Source organism: Pyxicephalus adspersus, chromosome 3, assembly GCF_032062135.1.
Source record: "Pyxicephalus adspersus chromosome 3, UCB_Pads_2.0, whole genome shotgun sequence".
In the NCBI taxonomy this organism is placed as follows: Eukaryota; Metazoa; Chordata; class Amphibia; order Anura; family Pyxicephalidae; genus Pyxicephalus; species Pyxicephalus adspersus.
Genome location: NC_092860.1, coordinates 88853020 through 88879268, shown reverse-complemented (window position 1 = coordinate 88879268; position 26249 = coordinate 88853020). Strand labels below are relative to the sequence as shown.

At 37.3% G+C, this 26249-nt stretch overlaps 1 protein-coding gene across 5 annotated transcripts in view; it reads left to right on the top strand.

Annotated features, from left to right (window-relative positions):
* Window positions 1–7253: 7253 nt before the first annotated feature.
* The window catches only part of TSPAN5 (tetraspanin 5), a 73465-nt gene continuing 54469 nt past the window's right edge, over window positions 7254–26249 (top strand). The window contains exons 1-2 of one of the 5 annotated variants that reach the window (XM_072405593.1): window positions 7254–7691; window positions 21240–21326. In XM_072405593.1, coding sequence (XP_072261694.1) covers window positions 21267–21326 — 60 coding nt within the window. In that variant the 5' untranslated portion in view covers window positions 7254–7691; window positions 21240–21266. Of the gene's footprint in view, window positions 7692–7954; window positions 7974–8804; window positions 8886–13471; window positions 13559–21239; window positions 21327–26249 lie in introns of those variants that run through there. The other 4 variants (XM_072405595.1, XM_072405592.1, XM_072405597.1 and 1 more) reach the window with 4 other exon arrangements.

Here is a 26249-nt window from a genome sequence, read left to right as displayed (position 1 = left end):
AAAATAAATCCTAGCCAGTCAGGCACTAACTAAACAGCAGGCAGATTCCTCTCTATCAGTTGGTGGCTTACGCAGCCAACTCAACACAAACGTTCCAGCAACCTTTACTCACCTGTAGTACACCAATGGCTCTCACAGGCAGCTTCCCTGTGCCCCAGGTCAGAGAGAGCTTCCTTCCTCTCCTTCCCTTTCTACCTGTTGCTCACAGCTGTGCAGTAGTTAATTGCCAGACAAAACCAAACTCTGGCCTGGATCAGAAGACTTCTGAGTGACATGGAAATCCCAGGTCTGGATTAATCAGGTCAGGTCTGGTTAATCTCTCCCATAGGGGAGGAAACGAGGAGAAATATACTTTCCCTCCAAGTTGACCCCTTTTGCCATGTCACAATATATACCGGTATATATATATATATATATATATATATATATATATGCATATATATTTTATGTATATGCAGCAATTCAAGGGGGAAAAGGATCTCTAGAAAAAAGGAATTATATACCTATCTTTATTTAATTTTTTCGAAGGCTGTGGATAATGGAGTAAGACTGGTGATTCCAATCGAAAAGTTGTACATCCTTTGAGGGTATTAGTAGAATGTAGTATTGTATGTTTCACTAGTGTTGGCAGTAATTTCATTTTTTGTATCCTAAATTTAGAAGCCATATATTTATCAGGCTTGTTGTTGGCTTTTATTATACATAATGCTTTTATTTTTATAAAACAAAAAAAATGTTCAACTGGAAGATAATTTTATTTTGGGGCCATTGGATGGGAATTGTTAGCTTGCTAGTTCTAATTTTACCAATGTGCAATTTATATTTTAGATTGGTTTGGTCTTCTGTTCTTTTCCATTTTCAATAAATAACACTTTGAATAAGTATACCCTTGATAAATGCTTTGTAAGCCAGCCAGACCACTTCTGGTTTGGTGTTTTGCGAGGTATTCATAGCAAAGCATTCATATATTTGGTTAGTGGCCCCACTGACCACATTTGGCTTGTGGAAGAGAAGCATTATTAAGCTACCAAAGTAAATTTTGTAATTTAGATATTCCAGGAGGTAATGATAAAACTATATCGATGTCAGAATAAGAGTAGATGATATATAACATACCTGTGGTATGGGAAGAATCGTTGAGGTTGGCACCAACTAAGGTCTGTAACATGGCAAGAATATGGATAATTCTTTTGGAGCCACTGGCCTCTCTCCATGTGCCTGAAATATTGTATAGAATTATGTGATTCTTTTTATTGCATTAGGCAGTAGTAACTTTATCTATTCCTCGAGAGGTTTTGTCTAGAAGAGGGTTTGAAGTGCTGAACACATCAGAGTTGGTTGTAAAAGGTATAAAGTTGTCTAAATATAGTAAAAAAGATTAACATGAGGGGTATTGGGAGTGCATAATGTTTAATCACAAATTAAGTGCTCGAGAACAGCGGTCGCCTACTGGTGGTTGGCGGAAAATTTTGGTGGTCCACGGCTCTGGCCAGTGCGCCAGACCATGTCTCCCACAGGCTCAGGGTGATGGGCGGGTTGTGTCTCTGGACACAACCCACCAACTTTCTTATGATAGGCTCGAAGTGTCTTCCCCTTTGAGTGACACACGGCTCTCCGTACATGCGCAGTCCAGAGCCCGTAAGTTTAGTGGTCTGAAAAGGTTGGCGACCACTGCTCTAGAACATGCAGTAGGAAACTATTCCTAATGAGAGTTTTATCTCATAAGTAATTCTTTTAGAGGATTTAAGAATTGGAAACGCGCACAAACATAATAAAATCATCTATAAATTCTCTATATTTCTGTAATTTTGAAGCCCTGCATGGTATGAGATAGGACTTAACATAATATTTTATATATGGTAGCAAAAAGTTCAGACAAAATTTCCACCTCATAACCCTCAGCATGGTCTGCAAACAGCTAGGGGAGTGCACTTTTTTAGTGGAAGAAGCAAAGCTGAAGATGAAAGAATGGGCCATGCTGCTAAGTCTGTCTGGTGGGTCTGTGCTAAGGTTTTGGAAAAGCAAGTGGCTGACATAAAATTTGTTCATTCAGGGTTCTCCAAAGGTGAATAAGCTGGTGTCACTTGTACTTAAAATTGCTGGAGAACCCAGGCCAGGTATGAAGGCAGAGCAATAGCTTGTTCAGGGGGGATGCAGTTAACATGAAAAGTCAGTGACCAGCTTTAAAACATGTTTTACCAACAATTGGCCTGATTTATGAAAGTAAATACACTTTCATCAGTGAACCTGGGTGATCGAGCAAACCTGGGATGATTTCTTAAAAGTCATTTACTATTTGTTAGCAAATGTATTAAATCCTGGAATAGATCCATTCCAGGATTGCTGGATCACCAAGCTTCAGTGGTGAAAGTGTATCCTCTCCGGTCTTGGAGAGCTTTAATAAATCAGACCTTATATTTTACCTTTAGTTACAGAATAACCACATACTTTTTTAAAAGAATTAAAAAATAGATTAACTTGGAACACATTCCCACGGCTCTCTCTCACCCTTCTACCCAAAAGGGCTTTTCCCTTTTTTCAAAACAAATTTAACCCTGGCAGAATTTTGTGGCTAACCCCTAGTCATGGCTGCCTTTGGATGCCAGGCATATGATATGAACAATTCAGTCTGCACTTCTTTTTAGCTTCCTTGTATTTTTATTGAATGGAATATTTTGATAAACAAAGTTAAGCAGGACAATACAATAAAAAGAACTGTCAAAAACAAACAAACTTTTTTTTAATCATGAGAAAATAATAGCTTATAAAAAAGTTATATTCAACATGCAAATAAATATTTGTAATGGTAATAAAAAGGTTTCTATATATAAAGTAGTGAATCTGATGTTCAATTAAATTCTGGAGAAATCAATCATTACAATTGAAAACACATGGACTTGGATGACAATATTTATTTCAACACTTTCTAAATAGACCCCCTTTTTCCTTTATTGGGTCTTCATTGTACACACCCTTACATAATAAGGAGGGAAATCAGGGTAAATGATGTTTTGTGGCAGAAATATAAGTGAAAGTGTGAATCATTGTATAATGCAGAAGGAAGCAACCTAATGGGTCCTGAAAGCTGGCATCTTCAATAACAAAAAAACAGGCAAAAAAAGGGTATCACTGTCCAAAAACAATTTGTAAGAAGATCAGAACTAATATTTAGTTTTTGGTTAAACTACCTATAAACTTCAAGAGCTAGGAAATATGGAAGATAGATCCTTTATCGAATTCAGTGGAGGTTCCCACTAAGATAGGTATCAGCCTCTTTCACTTGGTATATATTCTGACCCACAAACCAAAGTTCCAGTTTAAAAAATTTGTGCTCAAGGAGGGCTTTGTTCTTCTTGCAGTAGGCATTCTTAGCTGTCTGATCGCTGTCTCCATCTGTCAAGATTGCTGAGATTCGCACACCAAACATATCCTGGCTTCCCCTGTGGTTGCTGGGACTGAATAAACTCCTGCACGGACATACCGGATGACTAATTAATATGGCTGTAGATAGAAATGAGGAAGAGAAGGAAGAAGATTATGGCATCTGAGATGAAATGGGGGACAGGTGATTATAAACCTGTTTATTTTTACTTTTAAAAAGAACTTTATGGAAATTCAAAGATAAAACATTGAGAGAGAATCTCCACCTGTAAAAATGCCATTCATTGCTAACTGGTACAGACCATACCATCTTCCTCCATAAGATTCTCATCCTGGTCACCAGGGTTCATTGGTTGGAATGTACACAGCAAGGGGTGATTCCATTGGTTTGATGGTTGTCAGAAGGAAAACTTTCTTTTAGGTATCCTACCACTGTGGGAAGCACTGTGCACAATGCATCTAAATAAATGCAGCACAACACAATGCAAAGCAGATCAGCCACAACCTTTAAACTGCTATGTGCACTATTCGGACAAAGTAATGAGATTTTAAAGACATCAACAAAGGAGTCATTGCAGTTTTACTTGCTAGGCTTGACATCATGTTCAAACGCCTTGAAAACTAGTTGTATACCTCCACATGTGCGCCTCTATTTTCGACAACTTTCAGCCACAAGCCTCTCCAATGTTTTGCAGCATCTCTTCCCCAACCTCGCTGCAGGCTGTGTGGATTCTTTCCTCAAGATGTGACAGGTTACAGGGCTTACTGGAATACACCTTGCTTTTGATATAGCCCCACAAAAAGTCACAAGGTGTAAGGTGAGGAAAGCACAGAGCCTATTCCAAGGAACCCCTTTGACCAATCCATCGGTCAGGAAACTTGATGTTCAGGAAATCTCTGACTAACCTGGCAAAGTGGAGAGGGGCTCAGTCTTATTGAAAAAATACATTAGCAAGGTCACTCCTGGCCTGGAGTTATGGCACTGTAAACTCCTTCAGCATCTCCAGGTAATTTTCCCCTGTAACGGTGGTTGTGTTACATGCAGGTGGTTGTGATGCATAGCAGAAGAAAAATGGTCCAGTCAGCCCTGTGCCAGACATTGAACACCAAACCGCCAGCTTCGAAGAGTCTCGTTCATGTTCGAGAATTCCCCCAAATCCGACCAGAGAGATGAAAGAATGAAAGATAGACCCGTTGCTAAACCATAAGTTTTCCAAGCACTGAAGGTCGTTTTGGTAATGGTGTAGGAATGATTCACACATTTCCACCCTAGCATCATAATCTTGTGCTTGAAGTTTTTGAACAATGGGTAAAGCTTTATCAAGCTTTTGCTGATGCTGCCCCAGGAGTTCAGTGTTTTCAGCGGTGATGGTAGTAGAAGGCCTTTCACTGTGTGGTTTGTCAAGAACAGATCCTGTTTCGGGAAACTTGCTATGGATAGTGTAAATTGTGTTACACGTTGGAGCAGTGTGACGGCCATAAAGCTTTTCAAACTTAAGCTAAACTGCAGTCAGGGACTGAAAAACTTCTTGTCAAGCGTCAATTTTGCAAAGCTGCTCCAAAGTCAATTGGCGAGCTGTGGTTACGAGTTAAGGGATTGATACGCTTACAAAGACTGCAAAGCCTAAATTGTCATATGCTGATGGTCTCAAGTCTCTCTGAATGATACCTTGAATGAAACAGAAAAAAGGAAGTGTAAAGTGATGTCTGGGACACCTTGTATACAAATATTTGGAGTGTTTACTCCATCCCCATTCATTTTGGGATGTTGATGACTTTAGTTTAGGACATTTCTCATAATCACTCATGCATTTCACCTGCAGCTGACCTCTCTTTCTTTTAAGAGCATTGTGAAATCCCATAGACCTAAAGGGAGGAAAAGCATATTCATTTTTAAAGCAAACAAAAACCCAAAAAAACGCTGCTCCATAAAAATGTTGGAGTGAAAAAAAACATTAAAAATCATATATAAGGCTTAGTTTACATGAACATTTTCCCCAGCGTTTAACCTGAGGGTTTTGAAAACCAATGTTTAAAATTTATAATTATAATTTAAAATTTTCAAATTTATTTTATGTTTAAAATTCCCTTGAGGCACGTTTATGAGGGTTATCTTTAACGCTGCTTGCAACGCTTAAAAAATTAAAACAGGAGGTAACGCTGGAAAATGCTGCTTCATTTTTCTGCGTTTTCCCACATTTATAAGCACTTGAAATGTAAAAACATTTTAAAAACGCGGCATAGACGTTTTCCAGCGTTTTAGAGGTAACCTTTAACCCCCTAACCGCTAACCCCGTAATTTTTCGTCTTAAAAAAAAATGCTATTTGGGATAAGCCCGTATTTTTTCGACTTACCTTTAAATCCCACTTACCTGTGCTCATCCAGCGTCGGGTCCGTATTCCAGCGTAGGGTCCGTGTTCCGCCGGCCAGCATCCCGCGTTCTGCCGGCCAAGGTCCCGCTGATCGTCCCACGTCGCTCTCCGTCCAGCGTCGGGTGCTTCTAACACAAGAAGCCGGTCAGCGGAGAAAAAAAAAGCTGACCGGCTTCTTGTGCGTGCGTGATGACGTCGGCGCGTGTGCGGGAAATTCAAATTCAAACTCATTCATTCATTTTGTATTGGATTGAATACAAACTCCTGTATCCAATCCAATACAAAATAATTTCAAATAATTACAAAGTATATACCTGGTAAATTCAAACTGTCATTTTGTATTGGATTGAATACAAACTCCTGTATCCAATCCAATACAAAATAATAAAAAAAAATAAAAGTAAATAACTTGGAAATTCAAATTTATATTTTGTATTTGATTGGATACAAACTTGCGTATCCAATCCAATACAAAATAATATAAAATGAATACAAAGTACATAACTGGTAAATTCAAACGCTCTATCCAATCCAATACAAAAAAATAAAAAAAAATAAAATAAAAGTAAATAACTTGGAAATTCAAATTCTTATTTTGTATTGGATTGGATACAAACTTGCGTATCCAATCAAATACAAAATAATTCAAAACAAACCCCAATAAATACACAGTCAAAGTTTTAAAAATTGCCACTTATTCCCTGGATGGGAACAAGATGGGAAGTTTACAGAGTTATTGCTTTTTCAGTATTTTCAGTATTTTTGATTTGTTTACATGTCATGTTTAGGCTGATTTTTGTGTTTTTCCTTTAATTTTATTAAAAGTAATTTTTTTTTTACATGATTGTGTGTTTCAAACATTTTTTATATTCATTATTTTTACTAGAACCCTGTTCGAACATATTTCTGTAAGTTACAGGTCTACAATTTAAAAAACAATTCATAAAAACCTGTGACGCTTTTGGTACAGAAATCTAGACATCAGTGTAACGCTCAGGTGGTTAAAAGGCTAACAAAAGTGCATAAAAATGCATATAAACGCAGTAGGAACGTTTACATGCGTTTTTAAAAACATCTGTATAGCCTAAACAAGGTGCTTAGGCAGCTTTTCCTGGGGTGCTCTCCCTAATACCTGGACTGACCAATAGGTGGCGTAGTAGCTTGGTGGCTATAGTAATATCAGATTGGAACACTTTAGATCCCAGGTTCTAATCCCAGGCAGGACACTAATCTGCATGGAGTTTGTATGAGGTTCCTTTCATCTCCTAAAAACACTTATGGACATTAGACTGAGATATTCTAACATTGCTGAAATAGACATTCATAGCAATGATAACACCTTGTCTCTGTGAGTGTTGACAGGTGATTGCAGAGGCCGCCATACTGCCCTCATACAGGTCCTCTTGCGGTGACATGGCCACAGGATGACCTGGCCGGGTTGTGTAGGTGAGTGCAGCCAGTAAATCCTCGGGAAGTGAGGGGAAGGAGGAGGAGGGCCGGGCAGGGGTGGAGTGAGCTCAGTGACAGCACTGACTGCACGGAGTGTGTGCTGAGGAAAGCCGGCTCCTCTCCATCTCCCGCCCGGGACCAGCTGTCATACAGGAGCCAAATCACCACAGCAGCCCGCCCGGAACACCGAGCCCGGAGCCCCATACACCGAGCCCCATACACCGGCCGCTCCTCAGCACCGAGCAGGCGGCATATTGTTTGGCCATTGCAGCCTCGCACACACACGGTGATTGGCTGTTCCTGGGCTACAGGCCTGGCACCACTGCCTACACCTGGCTCCTTCCCGGGCTCTGAGCCCCGAGCTCCCCCGCACACAGCTCGGGGAGCTGCCTTCATGTACCCGCACCATGTCCGGCAAACACTACAAGGGGCCTGAGGTCAGCTGCTGCATCAAGTATTTTATATTTGCCTTCAATGTCATCTTCTGGGTGAGTGCCTGCACAATAACAACGATAATAACAATGATAATAGCAATACCGAAGATAATAATGATAATAATGATGATACATGTGTGTCAGCAGCTTCCCTATGACAGCAGAGAGAACATGTATTGGGACACATAGGAGTTGTGTAGAGAGCTTTGTATACAGATCTGATATCACATACATTACACAATGCCAGGGAACACATCCTGGGGATTCCAAATTGGCAGATTATGGAGATTACAGGGAAGATTATTCGATTCCCGGTATTTAGAGGACATGTGAATGGTGAGAAAACATATCTGATGAGCAGCAACCCATGTGCCATGATATCAGGCCAATATTCTGTATACCCAGCATTGGTGGCAAACGGGAGGTCAGAGACTAAGTTGATTGGAAATGTTGTGATCAGGTCATTACTATAGAGGTGATCAGACATTTACCTTACAGATCATTGCCGCTCAATTCAATTTACATTGACCAGACCACTTCATTACTATGTATCTATGTTTGTAGATTACCCCGATCTGTGGACCATTACTGGTAGACAGAATTAAAATTGTGTCATCAGCTCTTTACTTTGTTTCTTTAAAAGCAGAATTGATCATACTTTACCTAAGGACCATTACTGGCAGATTGAATTGATCACATCTGTTCATCACCATGTCTGTATGGGTAGAGGAGAGCAGACCTTTACCTATGGACTGTTATTGGCAGAGTAAACTTCAATTGTTAAGATGATTTCATTACTATGTCTGTTTAGGGGTAGAGGTAAGCATACTTTTATATTTGTTCCATTGTTGGCAGATTGAATCCATCTGATCTTTTCATTACTATGTCTGTATAGGTAAAGGGGAGCATATCCATACATATGGACTATTACTGGTAGATTGATTTGTAATTGTTCCAATCAGTTTATAACTATGTATCAATAAGGGTAGAAGTGATCATCTCCATTACCATCTATAGACTATTATTGCTAGATTAAATATAAATTGTTCAGATCACTTAATTTTTATGTATCTATATGAGTAGAGATGAGCAGACCTTTACATGTGGACCATTACTGCAAGATTGAATTGGAGATGTTTGGATTTTTTCATTATGTTTTTATTATAGAACTGATTAATTCTTTACCTATGGATCGTTACTGCAATATCAAATTGTTCTGATTTCATTACTATGTTTGCCTGGGTACAGGTAAGCAAATCTTTACATATGGACCAATACTGGTAGATAGAATAGGAATTTTTCTGATATGTTCAGTAGTATTTATATATAAATGTAGAGGTGAGCATATCATTACTTATCGTATGTATAATTCTTGGTAGAATAAATTTAAATTGTTCCGATCCGTTCATTATTATTTATCTATGTGAGTAGAAGTGAGAATACCTTTACCTATGGCCCATTACTGGTAGATTGTATTGGAATTGTTCTGTTCAATTTTATTACTATGTATTCATGAGAATAGAACTGACCATACCTTTACCTTTGTTCCAATACTGTAAGATTGAATTGTTCTGATTTCATTACCAAGTATGTATGGGTTTAGGTGAGCAAACCTTTACTTATGTACTATTACTGAATCTTAATGACATTTGGAAGATAAGAATTATAATTAAAGTGTCTGCAAAAGTGCATTAGGTTAATTCCAGATCAGTGAGAGGTGAATACTAGTTAAAGGATGAGATGAAATGGATTTTCCCTCATGACGTGACTTGGTTTGACAACTACTTGTGGCACAGGATGCACAAAGTTGGCAGATTGTTACATTATACTATAACACATGCTTTGTAATAATGGGGAGGATTAACATATTATAGAGGCAACTGTTTGGTGAAATGATTTCTTACAATGTATGACCACCAACATAAAGAACTCTAGAACTGCTGTCAAATAAGAATTCACCTTGCCAGGGTGATTGAAGTGTACATAGCGCTCAGGTGTCATACAGTAATAAATGGATTGGATTGATTCCTATGTACAGTATAAAATGGTGCAATTTACTGACTGTTATCACATACAAACCTATATTTGTGCTTCAAATCTGTATCACACACATGTATTACATCTTCCTAAAATTTCCCATTCACTATGTACTGTAAGGGTTTATCTGATCTGATATAACTTGAACTTTGGGTAGCTCCCTTTTTGTAGTTATTGGTAAATCCAAAAGTGATTTTTTACAGTAATGTATGTGACCATTTTATGGACTTTTTTTGCCAATAAATTGTTCAGTGAGGACATAAAGTCCTATCTAAGCTCCGAGGCGCTTTATTTATCAATAGGAGGATTGAGGATTCTCTGCCTACTTCCATGTGACAGCACACGGTCATGACAAGTGAGTTGATTCCTTTGTCATCCATACCTGGAAGTACTTGATAATTTGTTTACTTGAATTGTGGTACAGCAAAGGAAAGGTACATATTGATGCTTGGTGGAGGGACAATAAAGCAAACTTCATTTGCATGCACACAGTGCATGTGGCTATGTCACCGCAAGAGGACCTGTATGAGGTCACAGTGCAGGTTTGCATTAAGTGACAATTACATCAAGATTTAGGGGCTCATTTATAAAACCTGCTGTCATGCTGTTGACATTGTCCTATTCATAATGTTAGCAATCAGATTACCTGATCATCACTTAAAGGATCACAGAACAAACTGGTGAGCTCTACTGTTTAACAGTGGTAGTTCTAGTACAATTCACTAAATAGTATTCAACACTCTGATGGGCCACAGTGGAAATCAGTGGTGTTTGTCTCAAACACCCTGATGGCCACTCGAATGGAGCACCTAATCATCTCGTTTGAAAGTGGTGTACAAGGCGCATTCATTTCAATTACGGCTGCAATACCACTTTGGAAAAGTGAGTCCTATGTTCACTGACCTGTGCTGTGGTCACAATGGCCTTGTTGTATCTGATTCTGCACAACCTGTCACTTGCTGATCATTTCCCACAAATTCTTCCTCTCTAATTGTTCCCAGCATCTTGTGGAAGAGAGCAATCAGAAAACTAGGACAGTGCTTGATGACATTTTTATTATTTATTTATAAAACACTGCATTTATTCATGAGCTGTTGTGCAGATAAAAAATGCAAATGTTATATGTGCAGCCAGCTAGAAAACAGAAAGCAAAGAAATGACACTGTTTTCATGGCATGCCAGGTCTGATTTATAGAAGCTGAAGTAAAGATAATTGTGCGTTATTGCAAACCAATCAGAACTCATACTGAACTAACCCCTGGTGCAAGGAAGACTGAAAACTGATACCTGATTGGATGCTATGGGATAAACCTTTTCTTTGCCAAGTCATTTTTTGGACTGTGGCATGTTCTAAGGAGCAATATGTGTAAAAATAAACTCTTTATTTAGTGTATGATTATGTTAGATCTTTGGGTTAAGTTGTCAGGAACAGATGGCAGGACAATTTAAACAGAGCATATTATTAACAAAATAAAATCATTATTAGAAGGTATTGTCAATGTCAGAATGATAAGTTAGTTCAGAGAACCAGGCATCTTTATTTACCGTATTATCTGTATTTACAAGCAAATCCTTCATTCCTGAGCCCTAAACTATGGATCCTTTAATGCAATGTGATGACCTCTGGACCAATAGGAAGTTCCAGAGCACAGGAGGAGCTCAGCAAGAGTTGACTAGGTATTTAACCTCTGCTGCTTATATCCATGTCGCTGCTATTTATTTGTCAAAAAAAACAGAAAATGTTTAGAGATCCAATTACCGTTTTTATTTTTAAAAGCAGCAACAGATTTTGTTCCTTGGGGATCAGGCTTCAAACAAAGCAGAATAGTGGTACCATAATATTGTAATAGCTCCTTTCTTCTGAATGGAGTAACTGCTCTTCATTTTTAGTGAATGACCAGCTGCAAAAGTAGCCAATGGTTTGTTCAGGGAAAAAAAAGAACTCTGATCTCCATCATTTCCAAGGTTTTCTGCTTTCTAAAGCGGTGAGCAAAAAAACAAAAACAAAACACCACTAATCTCATTCCTAATTCCTTAGTTCTTCTCCATTATTGGATGCTTTCCGGAGATCAAATAAATGGCAATGACTTAAATATGGGCACATGTAAATACAAATTATCCTTAAAAATGTACAGTAATTTATTAATATTCTTTTCAGATGATTGCTGCTTTTATCAATGGGGGTGAATAAAAAATAGTGTTATTTATGTTTAAGTGGAAAGATAGCAGATCTTTATGGCGGAAAATAAGTCTAGCTTAATGATGTAATAATTATGAATTAATCCCGTTCTAGTAGATGGAGGTATCTATGATTTAAATGTGTACACTGGCTGCGGTTTTGTTTTTTTTATATATCTTCAGGATATGTGTTGGATCTTGTAAGCAGTGTAAAGAATACTATCAAAAATAGGGAAGGATATTCCAAAGAAGATCTTATAGATTAATTGAGAGGTGCTTCCAATATTCCAGTATAAGGAAGAATCGTCCTAAATGTTGTGTGAGGATGTATGGGGGAAAAAAGCCGGTGGCAGTCGTCCAAACCACAATTTTTGGTAAACAGCCTATTTACCCTATAAAAAGTTCTTTATAGTGATCACTAAAGTTAACCTGATTTTACATTATATGCTTTGATTAAATAGCAAGATGTGTATGTAGTTTATTTATGATCTGCTTTTTGATTTCTCTGTCATTTGAAGAATCACAACATGGATCTTTCTGATGCTTAGATTGTCTGTCTTTTTTAAAGATTTCTGGGTTATTTTCATACTGGCTGGAGCTTACAATTCTGTGGTTATTTTTAAACCAAGAACACAAGAGATCTGTGAAGTAAATGTTTTTTAAGAACAGCCAGCAACATTTTCTCTTTTTGTCTTGGATATTGTGGAGGAAAGTTAGAAACTCTGTTGTATTTTGTGTTTTTGTGTCTTTGTGGAAATTCCTCATCTCCTATTACTAGGGCAGTGACAGAATATCTAAAAGCTGTGGTTGTTAGCAGAACTCCAGGTGAGAATCTCCCAAGGGCTGCTGTGTTGGCAGTGACAACTATCCAAGGTAGGGATTTACCTTTTTTTGGGGAGACCTTCTTCCTCCCATGTCTCTGGAGCAAGAAGTAAGTAAAATCCCCTACATTGGGTCACAAGCAGTAGTAAAATCTGACAGATGTTCTAACCCTTCTCTGATGTAGAAGAGTCATGGTGATTTTTTTGTAACCTTCTTGTTTTAGTGTAGATCTGTTTTGGTTCCAAGCATACTGTTGACTAAATCACTGCCTCTGCTGGAAGTCTGTTCATAGCACCAACTAATCTTATAATAAAATTATACTTTAAAAAGTTTCTTCCTCAGTTTTAAACTTTTACTAGTGTGAGGTCATAAGCCTGTATTTGATCTTATTTTTATATTATAATATTGCCATCCTAAACCTTCTTTACACCTTTCATCATCATGTTCCCCTTTCCCTTCTTTCCTCAACACTGCACATCTTAGGTTCTTGCAGTCTCTCCTAACAAGGAATATAAATTATGGAGGCTGTCATTGCCACCTCTAAGAAGACTAGTTACCTGGCTTTATCTGAATGTTTAATGACAGCCAGGCTGCTTGGAATTGTCAGGACAAGTCAGCAATGACAGCCTTCATATTCTCTTAGTAGATTAGATTCACACCTCTTATCCTGGTGCCTTCTCCATCAATGTCAGCATAAATACATCAAAATGTAAGTCACTATAATGTGTGTTGGCATGCATTTTGATATGTTTCCATTACTTTCACCAGAAAATGCTGCAGGGAAAAACATCTACACACAAGGGGGTGAATCCAGCCATTAGGATACTGCTTCTGTTCAAATGGATTTCTTCATGCCTGGGTGGCTTTTGTACCCTATTCTTGTTGTAAGTCATACAATATCATTCTGCTATACCTTACCATGAGAATATATTTATGTTCCCTCTTCAAATTATTATGCTTTGTCACTGTGCCATAACTACAGTAGAAAATTGACTGGCAAATAATATTTATTCCATAGATTCAAGGTTACATGTTTCCATGTAATGTTGGCCTGCTTCATTCTACTGGTTTCCTTGCTCTGTAATTGGAGGTTACGGTAGATAATACAGCAGCTCATTCTTTAAAAATCAGTTGTATATAATGTGGTCAATGAAAGCTGGAGTATCCAGTAATATAGTGTGCTAGAGATTAGCTATGTAGTCACCATCTCCTGTAAAGTGGTATCTCTAATAAATGTATTTGGTGCAGACCATATTTAATTGTGTGGAATATAATGTTTGCTCTGTCATTTTCATTAGAGCTGATTGTAGAATGGTAGACAATAATATTATGACCTGTAAAATAACACATAATGGCAGGTTCAGATCTGCTTCAGAATGGATTTATCCCGTCAGATCCCACTCAGTCACGCGTGGCACAGTGTGGTATGTTACAGAATTTGTGTCTGCACATTTTGCAGCTGGCAGCAGTGTGGTACTGATACCAATCACTACCTCCCACATTCATTCTCTATGAAGGCAGCAGTTCCATGGCATAGGGAAGTGGTAATCACACTGCAACCTCATAGTGAGAACCTAGTTTTAGGGTATGTGCTTCATGAGGTAGCCTGCTATGGGGGTGCCCCTTAGAGCTGCACAGGCCTTGATGTGTGAACTAGTTTTAGAATGTATTTTTTTTTTTAATGTAAAAGTCAAATTTGGTGCTGACCAGTACAAAGCCTCTCTATTAATCACATTTGGGTATCAATCATAATAAAAGACTGATAGGAGGCTTATAAGATGGAAGGGTGCCTGCAGGGGGACATTTGCCTTTTGACATTATGAACATAAGATTGAAATTTTAAAAGAGATGTTTATAACCCTCGAGAAAGCAACAGTACCTAAATCTTCACATGCTTTTTTTTAATGTAACCAACCACAAATAGTTTTCTTCCAGTGTGATTAGTCGTATTGTGTGAGCTTTCTTTAGGTAATTACTTGAGTTGACGTAATAGGCCAAGAGCAACGTTTTGGATATACCAGATTGTTATATTATTTTTTCCTATTCTATGGAGCCCTTTAATTGTTTATTTTTATGTGGTGATCGGCTATCATTCTTCTACCATTGCACACAGGATGTCATAGATAAGTTCTTTGTTTTTACATGCAGTGGGGGTGTCAGGATTGAACTTCAGTTTGGGCGGTAAACCCTAGCCGTACCTTTTGTGTTGCACAGTTGTACTGGCTGTGAAGCAGAAAGGAAACAGAATTGTCTCTATGTGAGATGCCTGAAAATTTGTATCTATTGATCATTTTTAAAATTGCATTTACTGAAGGGAATCTCTGCCTATTCATTTATTCATTAATGCGGGCCATGAAAGTGTGCCAGTCATACCTGGTAATTACTACTATAATCACATTATAGCTGACAATATCTCCATATTTATCTAGGGCCTGCTCCAAGATCATTAGTTATGTAAATCCTGAAGCCTGCAAGATAGTCTCTATGTTTATATCCTCATATACAGAATAGCACCTCTGCTGCTGCATAGAAGTTACCTGGAGGAACAAATAGATTCTTTATGGTACCTTATCTAATCTCATTACTAATGCCACATTCCAAATCATAAACATTTTTAAAATGCAATCCTAATGTGAGACTTTTTAGACTTTTAGATATAGAAGATGAACAAATTGATATATAAACGCAATGATAATGTATTAATAAAACCATACAGAATGATACAATATTATATTTCATATGGCAGATGTTTTATTTTTGCAAAAAGGTGGTAATTGTAATATTGGTTACTGGATTTAATAATAAAAGATTGCTGCAAAAAAGTTACATGGTACAGTTTGTGAACATGTTTTCCTCTTGTTAGTAGACCAATTACACAACTCTCCCCAAATTCTCTTCTTAGTCCTCATCATAGACTTTTAACTGTGTACGCTGAACCTAGAAAAAGACCACATGAAGATGAAACCTTTAGGGATAAAGGGACATCTTTTGCATTGCTGAAGAAGAGCAGTCATGTACAATATTAAACGTTTCTGGGGGCCCCAATATTCCTCAAAGTTCTGTTTTAAGGGATATTTTACAGATACAATCAGCTCCATGAAGTGAATGTTATTATATGAATGTGATAAATCTACATTTTTTGTGTTTAAACCCAGCGTTCAATAAGTAAACATTTAGTAACACACTATATGCAGTTTAAAGTGGTATTAAAAAAGTTAAGAGTTTAAATGTATGAGAAAACACACACTTGTTCTTCCATGCAGTCTCGGCAGAAAGTAGGCTTCCTACCTCCTCTTTGATCCCATACCACTATCTCAAGTCCTGGCATCCTCTTCTTCTAGTATACAACACGCCTTGCAGCAGGGAATAGCACAGTGGAGAGCGTTCCCACCCCTATCAACAGATAGAAATGATCTCAGCTGTATACATTACCATCTGGTTTTTATGGTTGCTAATGTACACAGCAAGAAGTGTTTCCTTTGGGTGATATTTGGGAAGCTCCCCGCTGTGTAATTCCCTTCTGTAGATTCTTCTTCACTATTTATCCTGGCATTCATTGCCTCTGGGACTGATCACTTCCAGGGCACCGGCACAGAGGTGGGTGGGGAGCCAAATGACTCCATTCAAATTATTGATTTGTTTGTCAATTTGTTTTAGGTATAACGTAAACACCTCTTCTTCAAAAATGAGTTGATAAAGTTCCCCTTAATCATAATATAGTTTTCTGTATACAGTTTATTCTGACTGCAACCTTTTCTTCTCTCTACTTTTTACATGGTAAAATATAGCACATTCATCTTGGCTGCAGACTTCACGGCTCCTTGGGCGGTAGCAGCTCAGGCGAGACCAGATCCACATGTGGCTGAAATGGTTTGAAAGAAGTTGCGGTTTTCTGAAGTTTATTCACTATATAGTTTTTAGGTGCTTAAAAAAGCATTTTGATCAAGGGTTTGATGATTGCAGCTTATTACACAGCCAAGCCATGCCTGACTATTGCAATCGCTGGCTCTGAAGGTCAGATCAGCCACATAAAATGTTTCTTCAGCAATTAGTGGTTATGTTGTACTTTATTATTTCCATACCCTGTGTTTTCCTGGTATCGTGTTTGCACAAGAAGCACATCGAGGCTCACTTATTAAAATTGTTTTCTCAATCATGTATTTACTCCGCTGATTACATTACTAGTAAATGAATTCAGGAAAGTAATAAGATGAAATCAATTTTTTTCAGTTGTCACTGGAACAACAATAAGGGGAACTTCCAATAGAGCATGTTCTTGTGACAGCTGTCAAAGGTGTGATTTGTACTGGTTAAGTTTATTTCCATTTGTCCCCTGTTGTGTTTGTAGAACAGAAAGTAAGCGTCAATTTCACAATCAACAGCTTTAAGAACCTGATGAAACTTAAAACACCTGACCAATCTATCTAAAATCAAAAGTTTTTTTTCCTTTTTATTAACTGAACATGGGCACATATGGTTATATCTAATGAAAGGATTTAATTCTGTTACATTTACATCTAAGGCTAACCCCTGAGCCACCGTGCACATTACATTAGTGTGGTAGTCACTAGGAAGTATGTCTCTAACATGATACATGATCATTGGGAAGAATATCACCCTTACAGATAGACAAACAGATCATTACACAGGTACACATTGCTCATTGTTTAATGAACCCCTAGCAATCCCTGGAAGAACTCTAGGGTTTCATCGAACCCTGGTTGGGGAAACAATGGCATAAACTGACATAAAATTCCATGTTCATTCTCTGCATTTGTCCTAAAACAAAGAACATAGAAATGCTTTTCTCCTTTCTCTGACTGCGGACTCTGATCTCATTTTGCTAAAATTACCCATCATTTTAATCTTTTAGTGATGTCACCACTATGTCTTTTTCAAGCATGTTAGTAGCAAAAAAAATGTTGTGCCAACACAATGACAGTTGACAAGTGGTTATAGCTGAAAAAAAGACTAATGGCTGATTTCAACTGTGAGCTAAAGCTAAAATTACTACATTTATAATGCTGAGAGCAATGATTTATATGATTTATAATGATTTAAATAATGATTTATTTATGGTAACCAATTATTATTATTATTATTATTATTAGGAGAGTGGGTGAGGAGGAGTTACCATTGAAAGAAACTTGAAAGGAGCGGTCAGACAGATAGGAAGCAAACCAAGAGAGAGCAGTGTCACTGATACCAATGGAGCGCATGATTTGTATTAGAAGGGGGTGATTAATCATTGCTACACATTCAGGTGTATATAGTAACTTTCATCTGTTTAGTGGTATGACTTGTCTCAGCAGTGCAAATACTTTCTATAGCAATGAATGGGCATTGTGACGTGCTGGAAGAAGATATGTGACATAGAATGCACATTGAGGATCCAGCATAGCAGTGATAGGTATGCAGAACATTGAGAAGAGGTGGTTTCACCCTGACAAGGATATATGAACTTTATGTACATTACAAGCAGCATATGTATTGAGACTTCTGTTCAACAACTGAACTTGTAAGGTGCAGTTTGGCCAGCAGTACCCATTTCTTTATACCTACAAGCCCAAGTATGTATGAGCCAGATCATAGCTAGATAATAAAGCTGAACTAAAGCAGATCTGCAACATCAATGGGTATTATTATGTATTGAATAAAAAATATTAAACATATAATTAAATGGAAACTAGAACATGTGCTAGCAATGAACCCACTGACAGGAGGAGCGAGCGGAGGGATGACCTCATCAGTGTGCTTACAGTTCAAACAGCCGTTTGGGCACTCCTCCAGATTCTTAGGCCCAGCAGTGGTCCCTGACCTGGGTATGCTATCTGGTGGAAGTGGTCAATGTACAAGAATGCCTGCAGAGGAAAAAAACATTTAGCAGGTAAATTAGTACTAAAATATGTAATTCAAATGTGTATCTATCAGATTGGAGTCTAACTAGCCTAAAAATAGTTCCACATAAATATGACGTTTTCCTCTTTACATAGATTGTCTGCTGCAATAAAAAAAAAAAACATGATTACCCAAATCAGCCTTTTTTAAGCTTTTAAATATGTGAGAACCCTTGGAACATCTTTCAGATCTTCAGTGACCCTGTGTATTGGTCAGTAGGAAGAATGTCTCTTACATTGCTGGCCAGTGCAAGAATGCCATCCTTGCAGATAGGCAAAAAGATCATTGGAGTGAGTTAAACTCATCTGAGAAACACAAATTGCTCATCGCTCGAAGACCCCCTGGTAACTTCTGGAAGAACTCTGGTTGAGAGACATTGACATATTTTTTTATACAAAACAATTATATGTAAAGCTGAACTCCATCTTGCACAGTTGAACAGATTTTTGTCCTGTACTGAAATTCCTTACAGTGTTATTTAAAGTTTGAGCAGGTAAGATAGAGGTACCTGCATGTAGAACTATAGAACATCCAGCATCATCATGTCTTCCCCAAACGTTTGTTCCTCTCCTGCCACATTCATTCACTGATTATCATTTTTTCATTTATGAGGGCATGAGCATCACATGTACCCCGGGCAGTCCTAATGCAAATGTATCCAGCCCAGTAATTCCCACTCCAACCAAACTGACAACCCATCACATAATTTAATTTTTCCCATAGCGTCTTGCTACTGCTACACTACTTTCATCAGGGCTTAGGGCCCTTAAGAGGAGTACGGAGTCATGATATTTTCACAGAACTATGTACAACCCCTAATGGCTCCTTTCACAAACTTGGATCTGCCTGCATTGCATGGAGAATCACAATGACCCATTGATGTTTTTACTGAGTCTAAAATAATGCACCTATTGTCAAGGTAAAAGTTTAATTTAAAAAATTGTATTATTATGTTAATCGTGGGGAAAAGATTGACTATTTATAAGCAGATAGTAGCTTAATTTACTAGTAAACAATGGGAAGCAATCTTTGTCTTTGCTGACCATCAAATACCAGCTATGCTAAGGAGTTATGAAGGAGGTTATGCACCTATAATGCCTGATTTATTAAAGCTCTCCTAGGAAGAAGAGGATACACTTTCCACGGTGAAGCTGGATTATCCAGCAAACCTGGAATGGATTTCATAAAAGTCACTTGCTATTCCTTTTCCTTTTCTATTGCTGATCCATTCCAGGTTTGCTGGATAACCCATCTTCACTGTGGAAAGTGTATCCTCTCCAGCCTTGGAGAGCTTTAACAATTCAGGCCTATAGAGCCTGTGTCTGTTATTCCAGAAAGTGCACATTATAAGAAATGTTTTTTCTTTTAAATTATGTTTTATGATCAGTTTAGTTGTAAATTAACGGGTATATTCCCAATAATGAAACATGTACCAACATACAGTAGTTGACATTAGTTCATGCTTTAGATTTCTAAAAACAAATCAAAGGGTTTTATTTATTGTTTTTCATGTACATGTACCATGGCAATTGCCTAATGTTACTTAGCTCACCTTTAAAAAAAAAAAAGAAAAAAAGGAAGCAGACTTTTGCCATTCTGATATTCACATTAGGAATATGCCTGTTCAGCAGATTCTGCATACTACTAGCATATTTTCTTACCATTATACGGCACATAAATTCTACAGATTTATGCTTCCTTGATGCTTTAGTTAGGTGAACTCCACAATACAATAACTGTTCCCCATATGTGGTTAATATAAGAATACAGGCAGTCTTTAGAAATATTTTTTTGGAAAGAACAGAATAGAACAAAGACCTGTGCACTGATTACAGTATGACAGTTTTGTTAGCCTAAGCAAAAACATAAATGGTAGCTTGCATGCTTTTCTATAGAGAATAGGCAATGACAGCATTAAGCTGTACAGCTGTTTTTACTATTTTGAGTATATTGTGTTAGATAAATCCAGATGTCTTCAGTGCTGCATTAAAGGCTAAGGGGACAGACTCCGATTATATGAAGGACAGAAAAGATGTCAAACACTTGTGTTTTCTTTTGAGCATACATGGAGTGATATGACCTCAAAAAAATTGAATAGGTGTTGACATTTCTGTCATTGCTTGTTACTGCTACACTTTGCAGTCTGTATGAAGATCAGTAATGATACTATACCATAGATGCCAAGTGACAAAGAGTAAGGTGTCGAGGGGTCTGATTGTTTATGTACCATTGTGTTTGAAACAACCCTTGCCATTCCTAAAGCACACAATTTGCAGCCACATATGTTTTAAACAAAATCTAAAAGAAACTATCTGGCCTACATGTGCCCATGTAGCCATATGTGGTTTGTCCTGTGGTCTCCAATGTACTGCCCCGTGCAATTCAGATGGCCAAAGGATTACAGCTGTCAATCATTTATTCTACTTTCTTCCTTGCACCTTACCAGCATCTGTCAGCCACTCATATCATCTTAGATATAGAAATCTGATGGAGTTAGAAATTGTCTTTCAGGTCAGTGTTTTCCTGAGGTGTTTGACACCACTGAAAAAGTACCTGTACAAAAGAAGGAGATCATTTAATAGAAAAAATATTTAATAGAAAAATATGTTTATTTTAAAGTGCCATCTAGAACTAATGCCCAGTTCATTTTTTTTTATATCTGTACAGGTAAAAGTTCAGCCATGAGATAGTTAAATGTTCCCATCTAAAGCTGTGTTACCCCCAACCCTTTTTTTGGTTTTGGGATTGCTACAGGTTAGTAGTTTTCTACCTATGAGTTTAGAAGCATCTCCTTGTTTGTTTATTGATTCTGACCTACCAGCCTGCTATGACTTTGTATCCTAGCTCATGCTCCCCTGATCTTTGCACACATTTTATGATTATGAAGATTGTAAAATATTTTTTAAAATGACAGAGAAATCTTCTCACACTTAAAGTGAAACTAATCTCATGGATTTTTTACAGTTTCCCAAAACAGTTTCACTCAAGGTGTGCCTCCGGTGATAATTTTCACAGTTATCAGTGTGGTTATATCAGCTCTGAACTTTAAAACTCAGAGCCTAGGTTTTATATTTGCCTAGTGTATGGAAATCTTGAGAAGAGGGAACAACCTTTGTGAAGCAAGTCTGAAATCAAGAATCAAAGTGGTTATTTGTTATGTAGAAAGTAAAGACAATGCTAGATTTGTATATAATGTCTGTGAACATTAGCTGTTTCAACTCTTGTATTACTTCCTTTTTCTAAGCAATGGTCTCAAAGCTGTAAATGTTTTATTCATATATTTTTATTGCTAGGAACAGGACAAAGAAAACTGTGTCATTAATTTTAAATTAGAACAGTATGCTTTTTGACTTGTGCCTCGGCTTCTCTAGTCATTTCAGGGTTTTAGTTCTCTAATGTTAATAAAATGGATGCACTCTTTCAGCATCAGCATGTCCTAGTTTCTACAAGTAGGAACAGCACAGCTTGAGATTCTGCCTCTCTGCTTTCAGTCAGTTATTGGAATTGGCCACCAAGGACAGCAAAATTTTGTTGTGAACACAAATTTATCACATCCTCCCTAATGCCCAGGGTCTCACCATAATCTTCCTGTCTACTCAGCTAACTGATCAACCTGCCCTTTTCTCTTCTACCCCTCGAAAGAGGAAAGAAGCAGGGCTTTGCTTCCTCAAGTCAAGAGCCTCCAGCTTGGAAAACACGGCATAGCACAGTAGTGACATTAACAAATTTCCTGAGGTCTTGAATCTCATCCTGTGCTTACAGCTTTGAGGCTGTAGGCATAGAATTGCCCAGGCACCCTCTCATACAAGAACATGCACCAAGCACTGCTTTTTTACCATAACACGTGTTTTTTTCCTTCCACTGCTCAAAAGAGATATAACAGCTTGTAAGATTCTTGTATTAAAAGGTAAATCTGTTTTCTAGCTTTGTTTGTTTGTTGTTTATAAAGCTTAGTAGCTAGATTTGCCCACAGGAACATTTGTGCTAGTGAATGACTAACAGCAGTGACCCTTTCTCCATCTCCCTTTTTTAATTAGTTTCATCGTAAATTTTCGGAAAAGACGGCAGTGACTGAAAGAAGATCGCTATTGCCGTGTTTTCTGTTTAGAAAATTCATTGTACTGTGACTATTCTTTGTCATGTAATAAATCTTTAATTTTCAAAGACTGTAAATAAGTCAGAGTTTTTGCCTTTTACTGTCCTATAGGCAATGGTTTTCAATTCCCTGCAGCAACACAGAAGAAAGTGTAAAGCTGCATTCAAGCTCTATTCTGCAAAAAATCTTTTTATTTTGCATGTTGGATAAAATTCCTGCTGGGTTTACTAACCCATCACAGGGGCAAAGTGCAATCTCAAGATTTGACTAAGCTTTGAGAAGCTCTTTGGTGTTACCTATGGCATCTTTGACACATCCTGTTGCTCCATCATGTGCATTCACAGGAAGGAGAACTGATCCAGCTTTGATGTGATAACCTGTACAGCAACAACTTAATGCAATAGAGATGAATTGCTAGCTGAAGACAAGAAATGGATCACTATTCTAAATTATCTGTTTCTTCAGGGCTGCATGGGGATGGGGTGGCTGTCATGTTCCCAAAAACACAATGCGATAGAAAAGTGTATGAAAAAGTATACAATAAAAACAGCAAACTAAGAAGGAAAACTGGTACTGTATTTTACATATCTAGTGGGTCCATTTCAAAGAAAATAATAAAAAAAAGCTTGAGTCAGGTATTATGCCATATATGCACAATTTTACCTCTATGCATTACATAATAGAATCTAAGGGGGGGGGGCGCCTCCTTAAACTGTAACATGTCCGGTATCAAAGGTGCTGCTGTTTGTGTAAAATAAAACCCTTTAATTTTCAAATCTTATTATTATCATCCTAATAAGTATTATTTTGCATTTTTAATGGGTCCTTTTTATTTACTAAGTTGTGCACCACTTTCCTCCATATTGTAATCAGTAGTGCAAATGGAGTCTCGTAGAGATGTATCAATCTGATGGTTTTGGTCATAAAAATGATAATTTATTCTCTATCATAAAGTATAAAATCACCAATCAATTTGAGGTGGACCTACCTTTTTCTGTTTCTTGCTGGCCTAAATAAGTGTTGCTGATTTGATTACAAGTGAGAGAGTACAACTGTTAAATCAAGATTACATTACACTAAAATCCCTTTTTTGTGGGAATTAATTCAGAATGAAAGGACAAACTAAAAAAAAAACACTGAGCTTAGAGAGGGCTGGGTGGAAAATATTGGGTGGAGACATATTTTGGAAACTTGCAGAAATGAAAAGAAGGTTTGCTATGGATGAGCTATTTATTACATGCCATTCAGGGAATGTATATTGAAACACCCATGAATCTGTTTATGATAATGTTTAGGGTCATTATCTTGCACGCATGCATGGGAAATGTTGTAAAGTTGGAGTTTTCTCTGTGATTATTAGCAGATGTGTTTGTGAAGGAATAAAAACTGCATTTTCAAGGCAGAAGCTGATTTGTAGGATATATTGGCACAGTTAGATGTGAGTACAAAAATAATCCCTAAAGAACGGATTTGCTGCAGATCTCACTGGCACAGATTAGATCCAGTTAATAAGTACTGCACATTCTGTACAATGTAGAGTACAGTGTAAAAGAGCTGTAGTTATATCTGCAAAGTATTTTATTTGTTTTTTAGAACTATAGTCCGGAAAAAAACGTGAAAAAAATCAGTTCTGTTTAAAATAACAAAGAAACAAAAATTCATATGGTTATGGTTTACTTCTGATTCTCCTGGAAGTCATTTTTTAAAGAAGGAAGGAAAAATCAATTTGGTTGGAATTTGCTAGGACTATTTGTCTGCTTGAAAAGTTTCCACCCTTTTTGTCACCAACCATATTATACAGTGTACTGTTGGCAAAATTAAAAGCAGAGAGGGCTCCTAATTTAGATCCCCCACTCGATTTGGGTATAAGCTGTGCTTTGAGCCTTTCACCGCATAACCAGATAAATACTCTGATGAGACTATTAAACAAACATCTTCTATTCTGGCTGTTTGATATCAAAGAAAATAATCTGTGAAAAGAGAGGGAATGGCCCAAATGTTGCCTATAGAGAGCAGTCCCTTTTTTGGCCTATGATCAGTATGACCGCCTTAACACACCTCTGCTAGATGTGCAGATCTGAATAAAATGTGCACAATGATGATAACCTTAAATAAACAAAGCATTGAACTGTTCCGAGTTTATGAACCTTTGACTGGTTATGTATGAGTCATGCTGTTGTTTTTGGCTCTTTATAACTAAAACATCTCCAGCGATTGTTGCTGAAAAGTCAGCTGCACCGAGGTCTCCCCTATGAGATCAACACATCTGTAACAACAGGGTGGAGTTTTCCAAAAGGATTCGGGGATACACCTGTGAATTAACCCAATGATAACCAAGGGTCTAATATTGCTACTTCTCTAGAATATATAACAAATGTATTATCTATTCAATAAACAAAAATATGCTGTACTTGATGGTGATGTTGAATATTTGTTAAAGATATCAAAACTTGTACCCTGTTAAATAATGATTTTCCTATATATTTTCCTATTTGAAATTTTTTGTGGTTATAATGTTCTTTACAATCAAGGACACATGGATCTCATATGTCTCTTTTGTATAATAGTGTTGGTCCTCTTCCTGTCTCCACTGTCTTTACAGTAAAGCTTTGTCCAAATTGACTTGGTAGACAAAGTGAACTTTCTATTCATTCCCCACTTCTCCTACAGCAGCCCTGTCTAGGCAGTAGATCATTTGATTCAAGAGCAGAGGGTATAGCACAAGTTCTGGTGGCATTTTTTTTCCCTTTGACCATGTCCATATGATAATATTTTAAGTAATTATTTATGCAAAAAAACTGTCCAAATAAAATAAGACCAAATATAGATGATCATAGATGTACTTTATTGGTGTATTTTATTGATGGCATAATCATAATTTATTTTGTACTGTGTCTGTCTATACTTAAAAAGCCACAGTCAAAGCTTAATCTGGGGTGAATAAATAAAGGCTTTATGTTATCAGTTTGAACTGTAAATTGGATAGAATAGGGAGGGATAAGACTGTGGTGTATTATTCACATGATCTGAAAAGAACATTTCTAGCATATGATGAAAGTGATAGTAAAGAATAACGAACAATGGATCCTTTTTATAAAGTGGTGTGTACATACACTACACCATCCCACTCATCAGTTGGAATCTTTGTGTCGAGTGGGCTGATTGCAGCTGCTCTGAAATTAACACACATTTTTCTAGATTTACAAAGAATATCATGTCAAATCATTAAAGCCAACTAGAGTTGGACTTGGACTTAAAATCAGCCATTATACAGAAATCATGCCAGACCTCTTCACTGCACAACATTTTGCAGTGAAGAGGTAGAAAGTAGATCAATAATACTTATATTTTCATGGCTAGGTATAGAATGAGCATCAGTATAGTTTTAGAAGGCCACAGCTATGACCAAGAAACAATTTTTTTCTAAAGCCCACAAGTATGGTTAGATACAACAGTCTTTGCAAATACAATATTGACTCCCAGGGTATAAGTCAATTCAAATCGGATTTCACTATACACCAAAGTGCTCACTTTTACCTAAAACAGTAAAACTTTATTGACTCAGGTATAAACTTAGGGCA